The sequence below is a fragment of the Colius striatus genome, chromosome 1, assembly GCF_028858725.1.
Source record: "Colius striatus isolate bColStr4 chromosome 1, bColStr4.1.hap1, whole genome shotgun sequence".
In the NCBI taxonomy this organism is placed as follows: Eukaryota; Metazoa; Chordata; class Aves; order Coliiformes; family Coliidae; genus Colius; species Colius striatus.
The window spans coordinates 200943684-200968808 of NC_084759.1; the positions used below are offsets into that span (position 1 = coordinate 200943684).

General features: G+C 38.8%; 1 protein-coding gene across 2 annotated transcripts in view; it reads left to right on the top strand.

The window, feature by feature from the left end:
• The window catches only part of USP6NL (USP6 N-terminal like), a 127520-nt gene that overhangs the window by 41550 nt on the left and 60845 nt on the right, over positions 1 to 25125 (top strand). For both annotated transcript variants that reach the window (XM_062020081.1, XM_062020086.1), the window contains exons 3-4: positions 17824 to 17897; positions 19669 to 19751. In XM_062020081.1, coding sequence (XP_061876065.1) covers positions 17824 to 17897; positions 19669 to 19751 — 157 coding nt within the window. The remainder of the gene's footprint in view (positions 1 to 17823; positions 17898 to 19668; positions 19752 to 25125) is intronic.

Consider the following 25125-nt stretch of genomic DNA (forward strand, 5'->3'; position numbering starts at 1 on the left):
CCCTGAACGGTTCGGGGGGGCAGGCAGTGGGGGGTTCAGTCAGTCGGTTTCCTTTCCGAGAGCTTCTGCCGTTTGTCCCTCCTCAGGACGGGTGAACTCCACACCAGTCCTCCCTGCAAGTCCGTGGGGTAACTCACAAGCATGGCAGACTTGCACGGGCTGCTCCGATGCCCACTTATTCCAAAGGCTGCAGCTCCTCTCTGCCTCTCGTGTGGGGCTGCTCTGCAGCGCGCAGGCTCTCCAGCACGGCCTGGGCCATGGCCATCTCCCCACACAGTCCCTCGCCCGTCCGGGCTCACCCACACGGAGCTGTTGGTGGCTCTCAGTCTTGCCACGAATCTCCATAGGTTTCAGGGGCACAGCTTGTATTCTCGCCACGGCTTGCAGAGGGGTCTCCGGTCTACTGCTTCTCGTTCCTTCCTCCTTCTCTGGCTGAAGGGTCCGCGTGGTGGCCTCCATCTTGTATCACTCTCCACCTCCCGACTCGCATTTCAAATTCCCGTCCCCTAAATAGTGATCGCAGAGGCGCCAGATTGGCCCAGCCGGGCCGGAGGTGGGTCTGAACCTAGGAGCCGGGGGAGGGTCTTCACTGCAACCCGCTCCCCCTGTTACCAAGCTCCTTGCTAAACCAGGACACTTGGCCACGAGGGCACATTACTGTCTCATGTTCAGTTTACTATCAACTAGGGCTCCCAGGTCTCTCTCTGCAGAGCTGCTCCCTAGCAGGTCAACCCTCAGCCTGTACTGGTGCATGGGGTTGTTCCTTCTCAGGTGCAGGACTCTCATGAGGTTCCTCTCTACCCAATACTTACTTCTGAGCTCTAAAAATGTGAAATTTGCCCTCCTGGCCCTCAGGTGTTTATGTAGCAATTTTATCTGGGAGTTAGACCATCACAGTAGCTCATAAATATGGTAGCTTCCTATTTGTGTGAAATCCTTCTTGGTTAACTTGAGACTACTTAAAAGGTGACTAACACTTTTTAAAATGAAACTAATTTAGATTCACATATTTTGTATCCCTTTCACACAGAATTTTTTTCACATATCACATTCTGTGGGCTTTGGAGAATAGCTGTGCTTCTCTCTCTGTTTCTGTATTTGGGTTTCTTTTGTCATTCAGTAAGTTACTCTTAAGAGTAAAGAATGTGAGACCTTGTAGCCTGGAGAAGGCTGGAGGGGAGGACCTTCATCAGTTCTTAGCAAGACCTAAAGGGTAAGTGTCAAGAGTATGGGGCCAGTCCTTTTTCTGTAGAGCCCAGTGACAGGTCAAGGGGTAATGGGCACAAACTGGAACACAGGAGGTTTCACTCGAGCATCCCAGTTTCTTTGCTGTAAGGGCAATGGAGTCCTGGCACAGGCTACCCAGAGAAGGTGTGGAGTCTTCTTTTCTGCAGGCTTCCAAACCTACCTGGACACATTCCCATGTGATACGATCAAGGGGAACCTGCTTGAGCAGAGGATTGGATTGGATGATTTCTAGAGGTCCTTTCCAACCCCTGCCATACTGTGAAAATCCCTTTCTGTTGGCTTTTAGTTTCTTACCCCTTACTGATGGTGACCTCTGCATACTTTAACTTGCCAGCCAATTATATTCTGGCAGTTTTTGTACATCATCCTCTTAGAATGCCATTCCCTAAATAACACATTACACTCCTGTTTCCCACCCCCAACCCTTCCTGTGTCCTCTTTTTATATTGTTCACAATTGTACTTTTCATTAGATAAGACATGTAAATCTGTTACTCCTCTGCTTTTTCAGTCTCAGAAGGTGTTTTATCACCAGAAAGCAATTATACAGGTCATTGCCTCTTTACAGTATGTCATGTATCAGGGTAGAGGTTGCAGTGTCTTGAGCTAAGCTACAGCAATGTGACTGTACTTCCACCATCCCTGAAATTCTGGCTGCTATAACTACATGTTATTTATGTCTTTACTTGAACCCACAGCATCTGAATCAATCAGTTTGAACCTGTAGAAACAGTAGGAGCTTTTCATTACATTTGCACCCATGATTTTTGATTTAGTAAAACCTGCCTACTTTGTTGCAAATTCATGTTTTTCTTGTGCCTTCCCTAAAACTTCTTGAACATCTATCTGAAAAAAATGTAACTTGGTTTTTGTTGAAGCCTCTGATTCAGTGCAATGCCACATCTGTTCAGTAGCACCAGAAGAGTAATGGCTGTTTATGATAGTGTTTTAATCTGAGAGAACTTCCCCCAGGACATGCGTCTGGCTCATTTTTCAGAGAAACCTGTTAACAGGTGTCCTGGGATTAAACAGCCTGTTGTATCTCAGGTACAAAGTACTCTCTGATGCTTTTATTTTTCTACATTTTTACAGCACATATTGTCACACTAATATGAACTGTGGGTGCCTGTTGTCAGTTGTTAGGTTTCATGTGCTCTTCCAAAACAGTAGTTGACGACAAGTGAAGAGTTTGAGTTAGTAAATTTATAGTGTTCAGTAGTTACACCCCTTGTTTTTTCAGCACCAGGGAAGAAAATGTGGTAGGGAAGGAGAAAAAAGAATAAGCATAATTTCCAGATTGAGAGTGAAGTTTGTGCTGATGGATAACACATATCAAAACTGTTGTCTTTAGCGTAGATTATGTGAAAGTAAATTAAGTTGCAAATTATCTCTGTTTTCTGTCTGCTTTAAGGTAAGCTGAATTCTTTGTAAATTCAAGAACTTGTTGTTGTAACAACAAGTTTACTGTTAAATGAACCACTTTCAAAAAATACTCTAAAACAGGAGAAATGTGATAATTTTCGCTGGCATTGAGACTCACACAATGGCAGATGCCAACTGTATTTGACTGAGGAGGGAAGAGCTGATGAAAGGCTACTGGATTTTAATCAAGTTTAAGGCCAGTTAATCCTTCCAAAATGTTATAACTGAAGCCATATTTGTTATGTTCAACCTCTTCATTTCCTATCCTCTTGCTAGACCTTTTGAGAATACCTTTGCAGATGTGATGCTTTGGTTTACTGCATTATGGTTCCTTTTTTCGGGGAGATCCTTTGGCTTTGATAGCAGTAATATCAGAAAAGCAAACTCGTAATTTTAAAGTGTACTGAAGAGATGTCTTCAGTGGTAAGGTAAGAGGGAATTCATAACCATGATAGAATTTATCCCTCAAGTTGTTTGGAGTTTAACTTCGCTGGTGAAAATGTCAGCCTTTAACTTAATGAACTTGATTGTGAAGTTGTTGTATTTTAGAATGAGTGTTACACATCACAGGAAGGTTTCCTGTCTGACTGCCGTGGCTACATCTGTAAGTCAAAAAGAGGATTGAAAGGCAATTTAGGTATACCAAGAGCTTTAAACAGTAAGTTTTCTGTCTCCCACTGCTGGTTATAGTTAAAGCTCAAAGCTTGTGAAGAGTTAGAGTTTACTTCTGATGTTTTGTTGATGTCTGCATAACCAGTCAGCCCCGTTGCCTCTGGTCTGTCCAGGCTGCATGAAAGAGAACTTGAATCCTCCCCAAGTGCTGAGTAGTCTGATGGCTTGTATACCAGCACAGTGCAGACAGTGGGTGGGTCTATGCTTAAATCTCATCTTGTGCTTTTCTGAGTACAGACGTGCAGTTCCCCTTGCTCTCTAATGGAGAAGACAGCTTGTGTCTGCCCTTCTTTGGGAGGATTCTGCACTTGTTCTGCATTTACCAGGTTACAGGGTGCTTGTCTGCCAGATGCAGCTCCATAGGCTCAACGAGGGCTTGACTCACTATGGCTTTTGAATTCTCTAAGGGGTATGAAATTTTCAGAGTCTGAGAGCACTCTGTTTGGCATGAAATAGATTATTGAACAGGACTCAAATCCAAAAAGGGCTTTATTTGTCTATTACCCTAGAACTAATCCTTGTAACTTGGAATGGATGTTGCCAAAAAACAGCATCAGTGTTCAGATTAGATGAAGCAGTCTAGACTTTCTTCTGTGTACTGAGTTTTAAAACACTTTCTGGTAATTTCAGTTCATTTTCTGCTGGGATATGAGAGTCTGATTTCTCTTGTCACATATTTCTGTTCTTTTGTGTTTCTTTTTTTCAAACACTGTGTAAGTGATTAAAAAAAAGTATATTAGTAGGTTTACTGCATCATTGACTTCAGCATTAACAAACAAATGGATTTTTTTGCTTGATACCTGTGCACAAGGCCTAAACTAGAATTAATCTCGTGTTTGTCTTGCAACAGAAACTTTCTAAGGCCTTTGCAGCGTGTGCTTGTACCTTTTCATCTTGCATCAGTACTGAGGTGAAAGTATTGATTGAAAGAAGACTTGATGGGAGGTTTATAAGTGTCATTAAGGTGCTTCACTGTTTGTAATCTTCCTCTAAATTAATAAAAAGAAAGTAGTAATGATATATCTGTTAATACACTGAATACTAAAGTAATTGTTTCTGTACAACAGCAGAATAAATTCATTATCGTCTTAAGTGAACACTGGGTATTTGTAAGACATGTTCAGAGAATCCAAAGAGTGAGCCAAATGGTACATCTCAGTAGGATCTCAAATGTCTCTTTCAAGGAAAACCTCTGTGAAGAAGTCTGTTCTGATTAACTTGTGTTATCCTTTAAGCTAAAATATTCAAACAAAAGCCTTTTTGTTTTTGTTTTATGGTCCTGTGCCACTGCAGCTTTGTACTTGCCTCTGGGTGACGAGGGGATCTCTGTGTTACCTGTGCTTAATTGGTGTCTCCATCCCCCTAGCAAAGGTTGGGATGAAAAAAAGCAGAGTATTTTCCAGGCTGCCCTAAGGTTTGCAGATAGATAAAATCTAAAAACTAATGAAGTGCAACATTTATCAAAAAGTAATGGAAATAAAGGTGATGGATATAAGGTAGCCAGAAGACTTGTGCTATTGCTACAGTGTTTTGTGGATAAACAGCCAGAGTTTGAGGGATTGGGGTTTTTTCTGTTTCTGTGTTTGTCTGTTGGTCTGTTTGTCCGTCTGTTGTTTTTAATTTCATATTGTTTTAACCAAACTCTAGAGTTTATATTAAGTATGTTAGCTGGTGCAGACTAAATGGACACAAACAAATTTTTACTAGTATTGTTACATTTAACTCCATTTCAAATTGTTGGTGATGCCATTGGGCTTTCCTTGCAGCCGCTTTTAGCTTGAGACTGCAACCTGAAGACCAGAGGACAGCCTTTGAGGCCCTAATTCCTGTTTCGCATGGGAAATGCCAAGGCTGTTTACTTTGTCTTGTTTACCAACCCTCAATCAGTGAAACTGAAATCAACAGAACCTTCTTGTCTATCACTAACTTCCTTTTCTCATAACAAGGATGAAGAAACTGATAACATTTTCTTCCCCAGTTTCTGCTGCTGTTCAACAAACTTGTTTACCCTTCATTTCACTTTGTCTTACTCCTTCTTCCTATAACCACTTTATAAACAGAAAACCATTGATATCATGTTGTGTGACACTTCAAATGTTCAGAGGGGATTTCAATCTTTTTTTTTCCATCTGGCAAATGTCATTTCAGTTTTTAGTAGAGTGACATTTTAAGCATCTGATTAGTTAGATTTTTCAAAGCAACTATAAGTGCTGCTTTGTAGACATGACTGACATTAGAAGCAGCCAGGTATCTTAATTTGCCTTGATGTCTTTTGTCACCAAAAGTAGGTTTAATGTCAGAGGAGCTTCTTGTTGCCATTCAGACTTTTTATAGGATTTACATAGAGGATCCTATTTGTACTTAGGGTATTACTGCAGTTAAAATGTTTATCTGTTTAAAGATGAATAGCACAGAGTTGCTGAAGAAAAGCTGTTCAGCTACAGTGAACAGAACTGCAGCATGTAACTCTCAGTATTTTTTTTGTGGAAACACTTTTAATATGTTAAGATTATAATTAAAGTTCAGTAAAGGGCTTTGGAGCTTCTCTGTAATGGGTACTGTGATTCCTGATGGTTCCTTCATTTAGATCACTGTGGTAGGTGAAGGGATGCCTTAGAGCTATGCTGTATGCTGTGGATTACTACAGGAGCCTATAATAACTACTGTAATGTGCTTTTGCTGGGATAAAGTAAGAAATGCTTTCTCATCCTGCCAAGAACTTTTGTGATATTGAAGATTTTATTTTCATGTTGTGTATTGGGGTTAAACTGAGCTTAAAATTGAATCCTGAGGTCTTCTCCTGAAGAGAGTGCACTGAAATGGGCAGAGCACTCACCTGGCGTCAGGGAGACTCAAGTTCAAGTGCAGACAGGGGCTGAAGGCTGATTTTTTTTTTTTTTTTCCTTTTTTTTTCACCCTTTTGGGGAAGGACTAATCCCTGAGTATCTCATGATATCCCTTCCAGGAGAAGGCAGACAAACAAAAGACTGGTATTAAATGTGCAGCTGGTAAGTAAAAGCTAGTTCTACCAGTAACATCTCATTTGTAGCTTGTTTGGAAATGCTTCCTTTTCCATATCATGTGAAGTCCAACGAGGTTTCAGCAACCTGTAACTGTCAGCCATTAGGTAATAGCCTGTGGTCTCTGAGCAGGTCAAAGTGAGTTTCTTCTTCTTTCTCGTGATGCTGGTGAAGTTTTACTTCTGTCACCTTGAGCCAATGGTGGTGATTTTGCTGAGGTGGCTCAGAGCTTTTTGGTCTTACTAACTGGCAGAATAACGTCTACTACAAAAACAAACCCTCCTTTTCTTCCTGTTTTAATCAGTTAAATTGGCTGTGTAATTAAATGATGAGTTGAACTGTGTGTATGTCAGAGTATTCAAAGATTATCTGTGTAGAGGAACAAACATTTTTATTTCGGCCAGTAAAATGATACAAATATAGCTGAAGTGTTTGTAAATAGAGAACTTTCCTAACTTCTCTAGCCTGAGAGAAGAAATGAAACAGCTTCCTCAAAAATTAAGTGTCCCTTTCAAAAACTTCCTCCAGAGTATGCATGAACATTGTTTTGGCAATGCTTTAAGCCGGGAATAGACTTCACATCATTAATGCTGAATTTTAAAGTATAATTATTGTTTGTTCCATTAATTTTGACTAATGCTAAGATAAAAATGATTAATCGGGAGACTCAACATAATTAGTGCAGCGTGGCATCTGACTACTTAAATGTAAGTCTGTTAATGTGGGAAGCATAACTCTTGTTATGAAATGTTCTGGCTTGTGTCAGAACCTAAAATACTAGCAGTGTTTTACTGTTTAAATTGATACTGCAAATCTTAGTGCCGTGAAAACATTCATGGTCTGCTACTAACGATGATGTACAATACAGGAAACGGGAAATTACGTTTGAAATCATGTCCAAATTTCAGATAATTGTTGTTAAAATTGTCTTTCAATTTCTGTTGCTGGGAAAAATGGTTTTTATGTGTCATCTTGATGTACGAGAAAACACAGAGGAAATTTATTGCAGAGAAGTGTTATGCTCAATCTTTCTGAAAGATTGTTTTGCTTGTATGTTTAGTAGCCTGTCACAGTTAAAAGAAGTATGAATAGTGTCAATGTGCAGAAGGCATATTTTAGTTCTTAAAAGCCTCTGGGGACTGCAGGCATAATATACTTTTAAAGTACAGAAGGTCAAAAAAATGGCACTTTCAGCTGAATTTGCTTGTAAAGTCAGAACCAATACTTGAAAAGGCACTAGTGTGGAAAGGAAGGCTTGGCTTAACGTTAGGTGGAGGGTATAATTCCAGAAATAGTCCTGCTTTTTGTCTGCCAATACTGCTTTTGTGGTCAAGTGTCTGATCTTACCATATAATACAGGGCAATTTGCAGCATATTTTATTAAGACATTAATTATAAAAGCTAGGAGTAGTACTGGGAAATATAATGGATTTCAAGGAGAATGTGGGAGTAATAGTCATGGACTGTAGGTGAAAGAGATTATATTTTACATGGGGATCAGTTCTAGCCACAGTAGGTGTTCCAAGAAATTTAATCTTTTGGGGTAAGACTGTAAAATGATTTCCATGTAGTAGAAAACCTCCTATGTTTTCCCATGAAGACTGTATCTTTGTTTTTTCTTTGCTGCTGGGTTATAACATGTTGCAGAAACAAGGCTTTCTCTATCTGATAGAAGAGCAAGAATGCAAATCTGCTCTGGTCACCATTTGAACAGCTGTTTGTAGGGCTGATGTTACTTAAGTAAGCATAGTGTTTACATCTCCTTAAAGATGAAATACATAGTTGAATGATCACTTTGCAGTGGCCATAATGCTGCCCTTTCATAGCAGTGAGGAAAGAGGAAAATAGTCATAAACTAGTGAAAAGGCCAGATGCCAACTACACCCTTGGGAAGAAAGAGAGCAAGGGATGACTTAAGCTTAGACACAAAACATTAGCTAGCTGTTGCACAAGTCAGACCAGTCTTTACATACTGGCAAGCCCCAAATTATACCCTGCCCAAATCTTTACATGGAAGTTTGTTAAGAGCTGCTGTAAATGTTTTGAATTGTGTTGACAGAGGCCTGGGCAGGAGGCTGGGATGTATGTTGTGGGCTTTTCCCTCCCTTTCTTTGAAGAAAGGAGTATTGTTCAAAACTGGGCTTACTCTTTTTCAGTGTAGCTTGTCACAAATTAGCAATTATGGTTTCTTCTGGCTTTACAACTGATTATATTAACCTTCATCAAATTAATTATCTTCTGGCTCATGGCTGCATACACACAACACTTTGTAAAATGGAATTACAGTAGAACTCTGCCAGTTCTTGTCACTCTACTTTGTAACTCTCGTGGTAACATTTGTGGGGCTTAATAGTGAGGTGATGACAAGAGCATGTAAATTGCATCTTCCAGGTGGGTTAGTTGTAGGCCTAGCTGGTGGAGATTGTTTAATTTTAAGGTGTACTTATTTATGTGAAACATGTATTAAAAAAAAAATTAAGACTAAGTAAATGGCCAAGTTGTGTTTTCTTAGATTATGTTATTTTTCTGTTTTATTGCTGGTTTATTCTCAGTTTTGTTCTTTCAGTGCTCTATTAACTAATACATGTTAACAAGACTGTGTTTTTATAAATAAAGTCCTAGACATATTTCAACAATTGATTAATATTAGTAGAGTTCCTGTTAGTCCCTTATTGCTGCTTAAAAATGGGATAGTAAGAGTAGTTGATTTAAATTCTTTGCAATATGTATTAGACTCTTCAATTCAAATTTCATATGTTGACACAGGCTTCCTCTGTGGAATGTTGCTTAGCAAGGCCGCCTTGCTTTCCCTGCTCTTGCTTTGGGTCCTTTGGGGATCACTTTAAAATTGCTTTGAGATAGCAGAATTAACTGCTACTGAAATGAATTTCCAAAGTGACCATTTTGTGCTGGTGACTGCAGTGTCTCGAAGGGGATGTTGCAGAACTTTAAGCATTCTGCTTGTGGAACTTGACTTGTCATTAAGATGAGAATTCAATCATCTTTCTTCAGGAAAGTTTCATAGCTCTTTTCCTCATACAGTAAAACTACAACAGGTTCTGTCCTGAAGAAATTCTTATTATTAAGAGGAGGAAGGGTACACGTGTTTTACTGTTAGAAAGGTGGATTTTTTTGGTGCATAGAGGATTATATAGATTTTGTAAATAGTTTTACTCTGCTTTTACTTTTTCTTATGAATACAGAAAAATTTCATTTAAGCCAAAATATTCCCTTTTCTCTGTATGAGTCTTCGTTGGAAAACAACAATACACATGATAAATTTGAAACCAAATTAAGATAGAAAAATAATATCAGTGTAGTATACCACTTATCATTGCCTGAGGGTAGTTTTTGGTAGAAAAGTACCAGTGATGTTAAAGAGAGTTGTTTTCAGGTGGTGAAGGTATCTGTTGAGAGTTAAATTGGAACAAGTGCAACTCATTGTGTGTGAATTGTTTTCATCTTTTACCACAAATAAGTTCTCAGGTAGGAAAACAGTATTTATTTTACAAAACCAGTAGTTCTATCATGAGAAAAATGGAAAGTGATTTTTATATAGGAAGAAGATTACTACTCTGTGTGTATGAATGTCAGCAGTAAGAAAACAGGGCTTTTGAGGGAAATGTGCCTGGTGGTAGCTATCACACCAGCTCAGTTAACACTTGTACTGAATCCATAGACCAAACTATGGACCCCTGGTTTTGTGTAGGATCCATGAGTGGTGATGAGGGGTAAAGACAAAAGAGCTGCTGCTCATTTCCAGGCTCAGTAATCTGCCAGAAAATATGGGGAGAAAGATTAAAACAATTTAAGGAACTTCCTTCTTTTCAGTCCCTGGAAAAATAGTCCAGTGCACTTGCTCAGATCTCCTGTTCCTGGCATTTAAACACTTTTCAGGGAAGGAAACCACAGAATAGTTGAGTTTGGAAGGCACCTCTGCGGGTCATCTGCTCCAACCCCCCTGCTCCCCAGGACCATGTACACACCTCTTTTGAGTATATCTGAGGTTGGAGACTCCGCAGCCTCCCTGGGCAACTTGTGCCAGTGCTTGGTCACACTCCTGGTGACAAAGTGCTTCCTTACATTCAGAGGGAACTCCCTGTGTTTCAGTTGCCTCTTTGTCTCTCACGGTGCACTACCAAAAAGAGTCTGTCTCAGTTATTGTGTTTGTAACCCTCCCTTTAGGTACTTGTGTCTGTTGATAAGATCCCCTTGAGCCTTCTCTTCTCCAGACTGAACACTCACACTGATAATCTTCCTGTTGGCCTCAGAAAGATCTGGAAGCCCACTGAAGTCTTCCAAGCCAGGTTTGATAGTGTGTGTGCTCTGACTTGCTTGGGTTAAGAAATGGAGTTGGCTGGTTCCTGGCTGTAGGCATCACATAGCAGCTGACATTTTGCTTGTGAAAAGACTAAAATCTATACAGGAGAATGGTTTGATGCATGCGTCCTTGAATAATTTGGCATGGAGGCTTGTTTTTTGGGTTTTGAGGATGCAGATGAATTTTAACAATATTAAATCTTGAGTTTTTATGCTTCCGTCAATGAAAACATTCTTATCAACTCTGACATTACAGGTTTTTCAGATCCCCAAGATATCCTGCACAGGAAAGGAATTATAAAGAGTGAGTAAAAATCTCAGTCCTGTAAGTGCCCAACAGTTACAGAAATCTAAACTCCATTTTTGAAGTTGTTTTCATGGCCACTTAAAAGTCATAAGCTAGAAATAGGGTACTTCAAGCCCCATTTCGAGCAAATCCTTTAAGATGCTTTTTGTTCAACACTTGGTAAATACCAGTAAGAATTCTTACCCAAGAGCATAACAGTGATGTGTTACAGGAGCAGAGTCCTCTGAGGCTGTTTGTTCAAACCCTCTTGTTTATTATCAGCTGGAATGCAGGGCTGTGGGTTGGGATGGAGAACACTGACATGGTGTCTGCATGACACTTCTTCTTAACAAATACCATCTTTGTCTGAATATCTGCAGCTCGCCTAACTATAGAGGGGCCATGTCTTGTAAAAGAAGGAGCACGTGTCAAGTGGCTTGATTATGTGGAGCAAATGCTGCAAGTGGAAGAGGAGAAGTTTCTCCCTTCATTTTTGCTAAGCTGATTTAGAATATGGTCTAGAAACAAACAGATTTACTTCATGAAGACTAAACCAGATCTTTACAAGGACTGGGCAGAAAATTGCAATCGAAAGACTGGTAAAATGTTTTATTCTATATACTAGTCTTTGTTTATGTTGTGTCCTATTTTACTTGTCTCTTTTTTAAGGATTACTGAAAACTCTGAGGTTTTAAATACTTAATACTGTTAAGGTAGATAAATGTGTTTAATAGTGGAAGAAATTAAGCTCAGTTAGCTTTTGGAAATACTGTTTTCCTGAGGACGTTTTTTTATGTAAAAGGGAGTGCTTTTCTAACTAACTCACTTCATATTACAAGTTCTTCTGTCTGCAAGAAGAGAAAAATAAAGTACAATAAATGATGCTTAATCTTTTTTGTTCAGAGCAGCTTTAATATCTATGTGCAGATATTTACCAAGATTTTTCCTTTTAAATGTTGTCTACCCACAATAGAATACTATTAAGTGTATGTCATGACTTTTATTTCATTGTTTGTGGGACTGGACTGGAAGGAAAATAAACAGCTTGGGTATTAAAGGGACTTTCTGATATGACCAGAGACTTAGAAAATGTTTTGTTTGTTGATCTGATATGTGCTGTGAATGTGTAGATGTGTAGCAGCTGGTGCTAGTGCCTGCAGACAGGAATTTGTGCCAGTGCAGCTCTTTTGTGCAGTGAAATGTGTAATGTGCAAACAAGCAAGAATTTGAGTGAAGTACAAATTAGCATGTTCCAAGTCTTTTGAGGTTTTCAGACTGTTCTGCAAATGATGAGTCAAAGAATAAAAAAGGGAGAAATCTCCTTTTCAGTACTTGGGATAAGATTACACAGGATGCTTAGTGCACTGACCCTTGGCCAGGAAGAATGAGACCTTACTTGTGGGGATGTTGGAAAACAGCAGGTGGAATAGGAGCCAGTTGGGTGCCCAGGTGCTGAGAAGCCAATGGCATCCTATCTTGTATCAGAAATAGTGTGACCAGCAGGACCAGAGCAGTGATTCTGGTTGGACTAGATGATCTCTAAAGGTCCCTTCCAACCCCTACCATTCTCTGATCCAGGTGTGTCTTGCTTATCATTTTTAAGGGTCTTTCTGTGAGAATATCACTAGTGATTGTGAGTCACCCAAAGATCATTTCCATAAGCTATAAAACTAGTGCGTGGACTAGAGATTAGAGATGCATGTGCAGTGGATTGCAGATGAAAATCACCTAAAATGCTGTGTCTTGCTGTTTTGCAGTTCTGTAGCTGAACAGGATTAGAAGGCATAATTAGGCAGAGTTCAAATTAATTCCTAAACTTTAAAGAGCAGAAGCTTTTCTTTCCTGTGGGAAAGACCAGCATTATATTGTGTTCTAGCAATTCCTCAGTCGGCAGCAGCTCAATGATAAAAATGAGGTGTAGCTATGGGCTGTTTGTGTTAGTTACCCCTGACCATGAGCAGCTGAGCTGTGCCAGGCTGTCTTAGGCTGTTCAGCTGCTCCTTGGTGGCTGGAAAAAACTAGAGATAGTGCTGCTAGTTCCCCTTTCTTTACTTTGGGCTAGGGCTGCAAAAAGGATCCCCAGTGTTAAGCTTGCCAATTTAAATTAATATGATCCCCTCCTGTATTTTTTTTTAGGGGGGAAGGGAGCTTGGTTTTTTACATGTTTGTATGGCACATCCCTATTTTCTCTTGAATAGTGTTTATTTTTACTTGGATTAGTGATTTTGCTGTTAACTACATGGCTTCATGTCAGTCAGTCCCTGCCAGTTAGTCTTACATCCATTATAGTGCAGGATGTTATGTTTTGTTTGCCTTATATCTATGAGTATCATTAGTTCCTTGCTTAAGTTTGCTTCACTTCCCTTCCTTAGGATTGGCAGTATTTGGAATTCTGGAGAAGTAAACTGTTCTCCCCAGTATTCCTTGCAAGCCCAAGATACTTAGAATTGCAGTTGCTTAGTAGGAACTGGGAGTTTTCAGTTAGTTTTAAAGTTTGTGTGAGAAGCCTGTTTGTTATTTTAATGTGATGTTTTTCAGTTTTGGTATCAGTTGACTGTGTTGGTCAGGTATTTTGAAACTGTAAAAAACCCCTTGATTTTAAATGCGGTTATGAAGCACACATGTATCCACATGAGTGAGATAGCAGGGTAGCGCCAGAATTCATCTATAAATTTGTTGCTACTAAATGATGTGGACATTTCTAGATCACTTATTTCACCTCTCAGAAAGTAAGTACTGGAGGCCAATTAGAATTGTGTCCTTGTATGGAGTTAGTTTAACTTTTTGCCTGTGCCATTTAAATTTCTTACACACCATCAGCACTCTCTGTTCCTGAAGAAATTGTATCTTTTTCAATTTTTTCAATAATTGGTGTGGTTAGGAGAGATTCTTATTAGAATGACAAAGGAAGAAAGCTTGTGCTGGTGCTAGGCAATGCTTTCCTCTTGCTTTCCATCTGGCCCAATGACAGTCCAGAGGGGCCTAATTTACTAGGTCTGACTCTAGCAGTTTAAAATCAGGGAGCTGCAATGTGAGGCCAGTTCTAGTCCCATCCTGAAGTATCCCTTCAGAGTTTAAATCCAGCAGTTTACTAGTAATCTCACCAGCAGTAACCAATAAGATAATGCCTGTCTGCTACACTTGGAAATCAGATTAGTCTAGCTGTTATGGTAGTCCTTTTTCATATCATCACAGATTGGGATTTTCTGTTCACTTCCTTTCCATACAGCTTTTCAAAACTGACAGATTTGTAATATATCTAAATGTAGAAAACAGATGAGCATGACAGAGTGAGAAGGGGAAAATACTCTCTAATAGGGAGTGTTGTGTGTATTGGGATAATTATTCAGAGAATTTTGTTCCTGGCCTGTCTTTTTATTATTTACCTTTTGATAAAACTAGATGGTGTGACACTGTTGCTTGTCAGGGTTTTAAGCTTGTTAGTTATACCTTGTAAGCTTGGACCAATTCTTGAAGGAACTTAAATGCACTATTTAGCATGCTGCTATTGACAGATTTTATCACCAGGTGGTTGTTGTCGATAATGTATTTCCTCAGTTTTTAGTAAAAAATCAGTCCTCTATGTTGGTTAATTGATTGTATATTAATGTCAGTCTCATCAGAGATAGAACTGTTTCCTGTAAAATATGGGGTTGATAATCTGTAATACTTGTAATTAAAAAAATTAATCATACTTGTTTCACATCTTGAACTGCTTTTAGTGAGGTAAGACTTACTGAATAACCTGGTAAGACTGTGGAAATACCAGTTATTTGTCTTCATGGTGATGTATTTTTCTGCCTAGGAGATATTTTGTGAAGAAATTTTTCTTGTGTACATGTTTAGCTTTTACTTCATCAGGAATCATTGTGCAAATTCTGCCTTGCAGATATTGCAATAATTTCTTTTATAAGAAAAATAGTGTTCTATGCTTATCTCCCAAAATATAACCTCTTGTCACTATCTAAAGCTATTTCCTGAGTTTTCAGTATGGATGGATTAATGTAACATTAAACTATCTCAGTGCAGTTAGAAGGTTAAGATGATTCTGGCAGAAAGTGAAGAGGAATACTTTAAAAGCAATGAATATGCTAATTTCCAGACTAAAAGTAATTGAATTGTCATGAGGCTTAGAAGATGCCAAATTTGTGTTCTTGGGTTACTTATGCAGAGGTAAGGAAGGTAAGCCATGGTCCTGTTTTTGGTATAAATCAGTACTTTTTCTGATACAAATGCAGTTTTGCATTTTTATAGGCAAAGATTGAAACTTTGTCTTGTGCCACTTATTTTCCCTCTGTTGTTGAAGAGGTATGTATGTCCTTTTGAATTATTTTTAGAAGAAAAGCCTTATTTTTTCTGTTAAAATGTATGAAATACCATATATTACAATATTGACTATTCAGCCACACTCTCAAATCAAATCTCATCTCTTTTTTACTGGAAAAATAGTGCTAAGATTTTTTTTCTCCATTTTGTGAACCCCAGCAACAGCCATAGCTTAAGAAAGCTTCTGCCTGACATCTGTCTTTTCTTGGAAGAGTGATAAGATTGCTCTGTACTTGCATTCTCTGAAGTAATGTCAACCTTCAAAGCAAGCATAAAGTTTATTTTTAAAAACCCATAATTGGCCTTCTGTAAAGACTTAAATATAATCACACAACTTGGTGTATTACAGAAGGAAATGCAATCTAATTTTGATGATGGTTCCTGTAGTTTCTCACTTTGAAAATAATTCTAAGCTTCATCTACTACTGTATGTCAATGCAGATATGGTAGCTTTAGTGGATGTCAGTTTAGTAGGCATAGTTTGTCAACCAGTACAGGATAAAAACATGATTGTTTTATTTGTGTTGCGGAATATATAGTACTTGAACGCACTCCAAATAGCATGGAGTTCAGTCTGTGACCTTGTGTGGTGACAGATACTTCTAGAAAAATTCTGTGGGTGGCATTTAAGAGTCCTGTCTTCATCAGTGTTCACATTGGTAAATAGAGGAACAGAGTCTTGTAATCACTATAAAGCTGTAGCAGAGAAAACCAAACCTGAAACCAAACTGCTTTGTGTCTTGCAGTCCTCTTTAAGCTTAAGGGTAGAGTTGGATCCAGCACTCTGAAGGAACAGGAGGAGCAGCTCACTGCCTGGAGAGAACCAAAGGCTGAGCAATATGAAATGAGTCTACTCACTTCTTGTGTTACGGGAAGGAAATGATTTGTCAGTGTTGTGGCACAGAGATATGTAGGTTCCAAGTAGAGCAGATGGAATTCTTAATTTTTTTTTTTCTCTCTCAAATAATTGTGTAAATACATGTGTGATGGTTCTGATGCATACTGGAAAAAATGACAGAGCTCAATATCTTCACTAGTAAATGGTAGTAATAAGATTGGCAAAGGATGGTGACAAGCAGAAGGGAGCCAGAATGAGGATAACAAAGTGTAACTTCTGGATATCATGTGTAAAAGCTTTAAACAAGCAGTCAGGATTTCTGTTTGGGGAAGTTTGGTATAAACATTACTGTTGCCTGAATGCTGTTGCTTCTGTCCATAATGGGGCATACTAAGGTTCTTTGTGTATTCCCCTAAAGGAATTTCAAGTGAAACTTCTCTAACAGATGGCTTAGAAGACATCTTGGCACAACTTCTTGTCTAATTATCTGAGAAATATGTAGGTAGATTTTGTGAAAGAAATTCTGCGTTTGAACAAATAAATTTGTTATATGATTAAAAAAATAACTGATCTGTTTTTCTATTTCCTGGTCCATATGGTCGATATGTACAATTTCTGAAGTTCATTATGTTCCCATCCACTAAACAGTGAAGAAAAACCACATGCCTGGAGTTACTTTTATAACAGTGTATGCCTGAAAAATATTTTGAACCTTTTTAAAGCTTTGTAAAGTTCACTGCTTTGTAATAATGGAAACAAATCAACCTTTGGCTCTTTCACAAACTTACCATTGATTTGAAACTGATTTGCCTCACAAGTTTGAAATCATAATCATATTGCGGATATTGAAGTGGATTATGTTGAATAGTTAAAGCAGCATCATTCCTTCTTTTTCTTTCTTGATCCCTTTATACATTCTTGTCCGTGTTCTAAAGATGATTTCTCCTAAGGGAATGATGCCAAGTATCCTGATTGTTACACCTACAATCTGCTCCACTGTCTTTTGATCAAACTAGATTTATTTAAACTTTCATAACTCCAGTACTGGAGTAAACTTGCTGCATCTGCAGTGTAGTGATGTCCAAGCTTTCCCATGCATCTATTTGGTTTTTTTTGTGCCTGTCAACCTTCCTGTTGTGATATCCTTACGCTTATTCCAGCTCTAGGTTCTTCAAACTGCAGTTCTGATACTGTAGTGGTATCTTTCCCTGTTTCCTGAGAAATAAGACAATTTCTCAAATGAAGTCTTGTATTATTTCTTCAGCATTCATCAGTATCGTATTCCTTGTCTACAAATCCTCAAAGCAGTTCACGCTGTTGTTCTAAACCAGTAGTGTATGTTTCGACATTCTATTGACTATATGAATGTGGAATTTTTACCTTTTATTACTTTCTTCAGTCTTTCAGTATGTTATTAGGGTATCATTTTAAAAACTTTGTTTAGTATCTGCTTTGTTGGAAATGTTGGAGCATTCTGAACTCAGCTATTAGGATACCTTCCAGTAATGATATTTTATTCTGGACATTTTTCATGATGTGCACCAAGGTTATGTTTTGCTTTGATACAATTGTTTTGACATTTCTCCATCCAAGTATCCTCTCTGCAGTTGAAGTTAACTTCCCAAGTGTTTAGCTGTAGTTCTCTGTTCATAAGGAAGGGAATCTAAACAGCATTATTTTAATTCTCCACAGGTGCAGATGCTGAGCAGGATGCTGCTATCAAACTTGCCCAGGAAAGAGCAGAAATAGTTGCCAAGTATGACAGAGTAAGTGAACTTGATGATAACACGTAAGACATTTTGTAATTACTCTTAGTAATATGCCTATTTAAAAATGAATCACAGTTCCTGCTAGCTTTTGTTTAACATACTCTATGGTGGTTGTATGATACATGGGCCTCTGGGTGAATTACATTCTCCCTCCACAGGGGATGTTCTGGTTAATGATACAACTAATTTTTCAGGTACATGCAAGTTGCTTTGGGGCTATTTTAAAGGAGTGTAATGTTTAGAAGTACTGAAACTGGGGTGTTTAAGGATGATCAGTGTATCTATGAGATCAGAAGAACTGTTATTTTATTTATTTATTAGTTATGGTAATGAAATAATTTTAATAATCACAGAGGACTTAAAACATGAGTGAACTGCATTATTTGTCAAATTGCTGTGAGGAATTGAACTACTTGTGAAGTAAAAGCCAGGCAGAGTATGCCTAGAATGCCTACACTGTATTCACATGATCTTATGTCACTTCTGGCCTTCCTAAGTGCACTCGAGTACTGAGCAATAGGCTTGTTCCTGAAGTCGTGGAAACATACATGTTAGACTCAGTGGTTTACAGTGTGCACTTGTGTAGCTGTGGGTTTTTATAAGGAAAGAACATGCACATGCGTGGCGCATTTACCCTAGCTGGATGCCAGGTGCTCCTCAAAGCTGCTCAGTTATTCACATCCTCAGCTGGACAGGGGAGAGGAAATGTAACAAAAGGCTTGTGGATCAAGATAAGGGCAGGGAGCTCACTCAGTGATCATGGCACTCAGCATCAGGGGCAAACCAAACTTGACTTGAAGAACTTAATTTAACTTTTTACTAAATCAAATCAAAGTAGGATAATGAGAAAATAAAAACTAAATCTTCAAACACCTTCCACCCAGGCTCATGTTCAGTCCTGACTTCTCTACCTTCTCCCTATTGAAGGTAAACACGTTTCTGTCACTCCTTCCTCTTCAGGGGGAAGACTTCACACTCTTCCCTTGCTCTAAAGTGGAGTCCCTCCCATGGGAGACAGTTCTTCACAAACTTCTCCAGTTGAGTCCGTTCCATGGGATGCAGTCTGGCATTGTCTCTGTTGGACATGGGAGAAGTTTCTGGCAGCCTCACAAAAGCCACTTCTGTAGCCCCTCTGCTACCAAAACCTTGCCAGACAAACCCAATACATTCTGTGTTCTGAGTGGTAGCCTCTCTGAAGAGTAATCTCTGCATAGCCAATACTGGCAGAATGTATAGCTGAAATACACTTAAATTTCTACAAGTCTTAGAAAAATTGGCAATTGGAGTAGAAAAGAGCAACATGAATGAATGCTTCATGGAGGGAAAACTCAGTGCTGTCTTGTATTTGCCAGCTGCTTAAAGTCAACATGGACATTAGCTCAAAGCTGTGTGCAGCATGTTCTGGTTCAGGGAGGATGGACTATGGATATGGATCAGGTGGAAGTCACTCTGTGAGGGGCCTTTGTGGACTATTATGGAGGTTAACCATAGCGGTGAGATTATTCCAAGTCTGTGCTTGAAATCAGTCGTTGAAATCTATTCTGTGTATAGCAGTGATGAAAGTACTGTTTATAGGGGCTGGGAGAGGTGTGCGACTCTCCTCTTTACTTAGTTTTGGTCAGTTTAGGACTAGTGTTTTCCTTCCTTCCTCGTCCCACTACCAGCCTACCTCAAAGATTATGCTTGAGTAGTTGAATGCTGTCTTCTGTGTCTTAGCTTATGGCATAAAACTTAATTTGTCTCTTTCTTTTTCCTCTCTTCCCTTCAGGGACGGGAGGGTGCGCAGATTGAACCGTGGGAAGATGCTGACTATCGCCTTTACAAAGTCACAGATAGATTTGGATTTCTACAGTAAGTAGCAAGCTTGACAAGAAAATAAGATTAGGAGTTTGCTGCTATTACTATTTATGCTTTTTATTGTAGCGCCTATTTAGTGAAAGCATTATTATGCCTTTAGTAGATCTTCTGGAAAGTGTTTCCTGTGTGTGTTTGTGGTAATCTTTCACTATACTTTTCAGTTCCCTTTTTATCTGTTTTTTATTTCTGTAACTTGATCCTGCTTGGGGAGTGATTTGTTTTTGAATATTTAATTTGGGAATGAAGATTGATAGCCTACAAAAAGATTGATAGTCTACATTTAGGGTTTAAGGAACTATGTTTATATATAACAAACTTGTAATTCTTTGGAAGAGTTTTAAAACAATTGGTTATAATGCTAATCTTTTAAATGTATTGGGAGTTTTTTTTTAGATTGCTTTATGATATTATATGAAGGGCTATGTTTCCTTCAAAGAGAAATGTATTTAGTAATCTTACTGAAGTCTGAGCTGATTTGGTACCTAATGTTGCATCTTACAGTAATGTTAGAAAATGATGTACCTCCTTTGTAACAAATGATCTGTGCCTTTTTGGCAAATAAGAGAGTATTAAATTGTATTAGGATTTCTGTGTTTGGCAGATGTAAATACCCAACTTGCAGAAACTGAATACAGACTGACTTGCTGCTTTACATAATATCTACTCAAGACTCTGTCTTGATGTTTGGTGTTTTTGTTTGAGTACATGAAGTGCAGTTACAGTCCAGAAAAATCAGTTATGAGTGGAAGACTTAGTAATAATGATATACTTTTATAGTACTGGGAAGAGACAGTTGTGTGTGGTGTTTTGGAAGGGATTTATTTCCCTCCTTGTTCTTCGGTTTTGTAATGTTCTTGTTCTTATAAGTGCTCAGCTAAAACCGTCATCTTTGCTTCACTGGGGAGAGTTAAATTGGTGTATGACCTCCAAACAGTTCTGAGAGGTAGAAAAACGGAGAGGTAGTTGGTAAACTGCAGGTACAACATCACCTATCTGATGTTATAGTTGCAGTTGTAGGCATTTTTAGTGGAGAATGGATGCCAATGATTTCTTGCACAAAATTGGAGCTGCTGCTAAATTCATTACAGACTTCAGTGGGAATTGAATCATGTGGCTTCTTGGTTTTCATATCCTTAGGAACTCCTCTTTGTACTATTTTTCTTTGTATATGTTAGACGTGGAAGAATGTTTTTCATGTCTGCCATACTTGCTGCTGCAGTCAGTTTTTAGGAGTCTTGCGTTTTGTGGCTCCGATGCCACAGTGTATTTAAGATGCTGTTACGGAGGTGCTGCGTGGCAAGTCACTGTGTGCTCATTTCCGTGCTGCTGTAGCTTTAGCTTAAAGCTATTTTGTGCACCCTTATGTCATGCTGCAGCCATTCCTGTGATGTGGCAGGGTAGGTAGACCTTTGTAATTAGATCATACTTCCTCCCTAGTATTGTCTTTAGTTGCCATTGCAGAGTTCATTTCAGATGAAATCTGAAAGATTTACAATAGATGAAGGCTGCACAAATTAACAATCTTTAAAATACTAAGTATCTTTTTTATCAGAAGGCTGCTGGATGTGGGGAACCTGAAGGAAAATTAGGGCTTGTTTTCTCAAGTACAATAGGCGTTGATTACTATGAGTAGTTTATAAACGTCTCTTTTTCCCTGGCTATGTCCTGTCTCCAACTTTCCTTGGCTCTCACATTCAAAATTGAATTGATTGCTCATAGGGCAGAAAACATAAGTTTGGGACAAACCACTCAAGCTGCCTGAGTAACGTGCCACTGAGAAAGTAGAGACTTTATATTAAAGAGTATTTTTTTGGACTAGATCTGTGATTCCTTTGGTATCCTGGTGTCTTGATCTGTGTGTCAAACTGGAAATTAGTAAACTTGGGGAACCTGAACTTACCCTTCTCTTGTCTTCCTGCTATACTAGTACAGGTGGCTAAAACTGGATTTTCTTCTGGGAATGTACTGAGCAGCAGAGGGAAGGTGCCTTTATGTAACTGTGTAAAAATGTCCAGTGTTTGGAAACAGATGTGATGTTTCCCTTTGGGTGAAACATCTCACCTTGAGGTGAACTTTCCTATAAGACCCACAGTTGAAGTATGTGGTAGCTTTGGTTGATTCTAATTGTTGTTACAGTATTTATTGCTTATTGGTTAGAACCATCTTTACCTAGCACTTACAGTTTTAATAGGTGCTGGCTTAAGAACATAATTTAATTTGTTCACTGGTAGTGCTTTTACTTTGCAGTTCTGCAAATGAATATGGAAGTTCCAGTTGACTTTGAACATTAAAAGGAAATTGGTATGGGCAGGTTGTTAAGACAGCTATTTAAAACCAAACCCAGAAAAGCTGAGTTAATACCTAATGAATTCAGACAAGAAAGTAAGTTCAGTGAGAAATACCAAAGCATTATAATAATGAGGCTTGTTTGAAAGGAATAGAGGGAATTTGGATATGATAAAACATGTTAAGCTGTGAAATAATATGTGGGGAGTGAAGGGATGTGTTTCTTGAGATGTTTAAGACCACATTGTACAAAACAAAGTACACCTGTGAGGTTTGTCAGTGGGACTCACTGAATTGTAAAAGGTATGTTTTGAGGAGAGTAGCTCATAAATAGGTGAGGCATGCATGACCCAGAAACTTGACCTTACCAGTTGCATCGAGGCTGTAGGGAAGTGGTGGTCATCATGATTTATTTAAGCTATGTGGTGATGTGGGCAAACAACATCTCACTTGGGGAATTTTTAACGCAAGTCAGATATGTCCCCCCACCCTGGCATGATGTGCCTCGTTCTGAGAGTGTATCTCCAGCCATGTCCCCAACAGTATCTCATTCTCTGTGTCTCTTCCTCACATCTCCTCCATTCTTCCTGTCTCTGGCAGCTGTCACACTTCAAAAAATATGTTTTCGGTAGAGATGTTATGCCTTCCTGCATCTGACTAGAATTTTGGCACATGATGGCTTGGTTATAGTGCTCATGGGAGCAGTCAGCACAAGGCAGGTCATGGCCTCCTCCCACACAAGGCACCCCTGCAGCCCCTACTTACTGAAACCTTGTCAGTCCTGTAGTGATGCATGTAGTGATTAGAACTGCCACCCTGAGTATGGAGTCAAGCACTGGAAACTCACTGGCACAAAAAGGTAACTGAAATGTTGGCCAAAGGAGACAATGTTTTCTGGAGATGTTGGTACCTGTCGACATGACAACAGTTACCAGACTGTTGTACAACCTGGCTGTATGTTTGCTCCCTTCTGTAAGGTTGAGGATATATTTGAAGAGAGATACCTTCAGTACACTCCTTCCCAAGGGGAAAAAAAAAGGCCTTTTCAGAGTCCGGAGATGTCAAATGACTCTGAGGACATAGATGGGGTTCTGATAGCTACACTTCAGGTGCTGATGTGCTTTCTCGTAGCTGAGTTTATGCTGCACAGGTGCCACCTGGACCCATCTGATAGCTGCTTATGCTTTCCAGTGCAGTATTCCAACCTTGTTACATGAATTTGCAAAGCAATACATGAAAGGTGAAACAGCATTGATTCATCTGATGTCATTTCATACAGTAAGAATTCTGTAGCATTGATCATCTTAATATAGACTTGTTTCCAGCAAATACATGTTGATACTCCTCTCTGTTGCCTGGTATAGATGGAATAGTGTCTTAGAACTTACATACAGTGTTTGTCTAGGAGAAACTGATGTCAGGGGCCTCATCTTAGACATGACCATGAGAGTCTTGAAAATACAGACCACTGTATTTCTTACAGATGCACTGTTGCTACCTATGATCCTAAAAATATGTTGTAAAAAGACAGCAATGTGTCTACCCAGTGTTGCCTGGTCCTTCTTCAGTACAATTTTCCAATAAAAGTCCAGATGGAGTCCTGATTTCACATTAGAGAGCAAAAATGCTGAACAGTAGAGTTGATGTGAAAAAAATACCATTCATTTTTTAAAAGGAAATCTAGCACCAATGCTTGTATATACATTTTACCAGTGTTTTGATAAGATTGAATATTCTTTTGTAGAAAACACATCTTTGAACTGTACTTGATAGATAGTCTCTTCTGTGCCTGTAGCTGATGGCAATCTAGCAGGCCATCTCAGGGGACCATCGTGGTGCTCAGAGAAGCCTTACTCTATAATATGTGACTTTGTCAATCAAATATTTTAGGAATGGGGAAAATGTCTCAGATCTCTTCACAGCTAATAATAGCAAACTGTTTCAGCTGGTTTTGGAAATAAAAAAATGGAATGTGTTTTTTTTCATTTGGTGGGGCTTTTTTCCCCTTTGTAGATGTTGTGTCTTTTTGGTCAGTGTTGTGTTGAGCTACCTGATATTTCTTTTTTTTTTTTTCTTTTTACTCTAGATGTAATCAAAAGTTCATCTCATGCTCAGAACACACATACACACACAAAAAAAGCACCAGAATATTGTAATTAAAAAAAACCCCAAAGAAGTAGGAAACAAAACCGGTACCTCAGAAAGCCAAACTCTGAACACCCTGCACCCCTCAGAAACCAGCAGCTCCTTTCTGTCTTATCTTGGTGCCTGGCTAAACTTTTAAAGTAAATATTCTTAATCTTTGCACTGTGGAGTGATAATTTTGTAGAAACTTTACCTCCTAGATACTTCACGTTTTTTCTAGCAGCAGTCATTGATTAGGGAATAACTTCAGGGAAGAAACCTAAAGGAATTTCTGAGTCTTGAAGCTCATAGCAGGCATTCCAGTAATTCCTTGGAACCTGGGATTTCCCAGGTCCTCCTCCTTGAGTTCTTTAGAGACAATACATTATGCCTTGGGCAGTGGCAATTTCCCTTCTACTCTTAGGAATGTTTTAAAAGGGATTGAATTCCTCTTTTTACACCTAAAGTTTAAATAACATCTGTATTTGTCTATTTAGAAGTGATAATTTAATTAATGATCTTGCAGTTAAATGATTATTGAAGTTCTTAAAGCAACAAAAGGAAGGAACAAATGCAAGTGACAGTCAATGTCTTTTAAATAAATAAACAAAAATTTCAGCTTTCTCTCAAGATCACTGAAGGAGATATCTTCATGAAAAAATATCCTTATATATCTTTGTATCTATTTTTGGCAAAACTCTCTAGCTAGCTACCAGGATAAAATAACTTTATTCCTTCCCCTTTGTCCTTGCCCTGTAAAATGTTAAGGTTGAATGGTCACAAGAGCATTGGCTGATGGAGGCTTGCAAAACAGACTAAACTTTATATGTGCTTCTAAAATTGAGTAAAAGGCCAAAGCAGCATTTTGCAACTCTAAAAGTCAACACTAGTTTCATGTTTAAAGAGCTGATCCTCTTTTGGGCCTTTTGGCTTGCTGCTGAAAGTCAGAGAGCAAGGT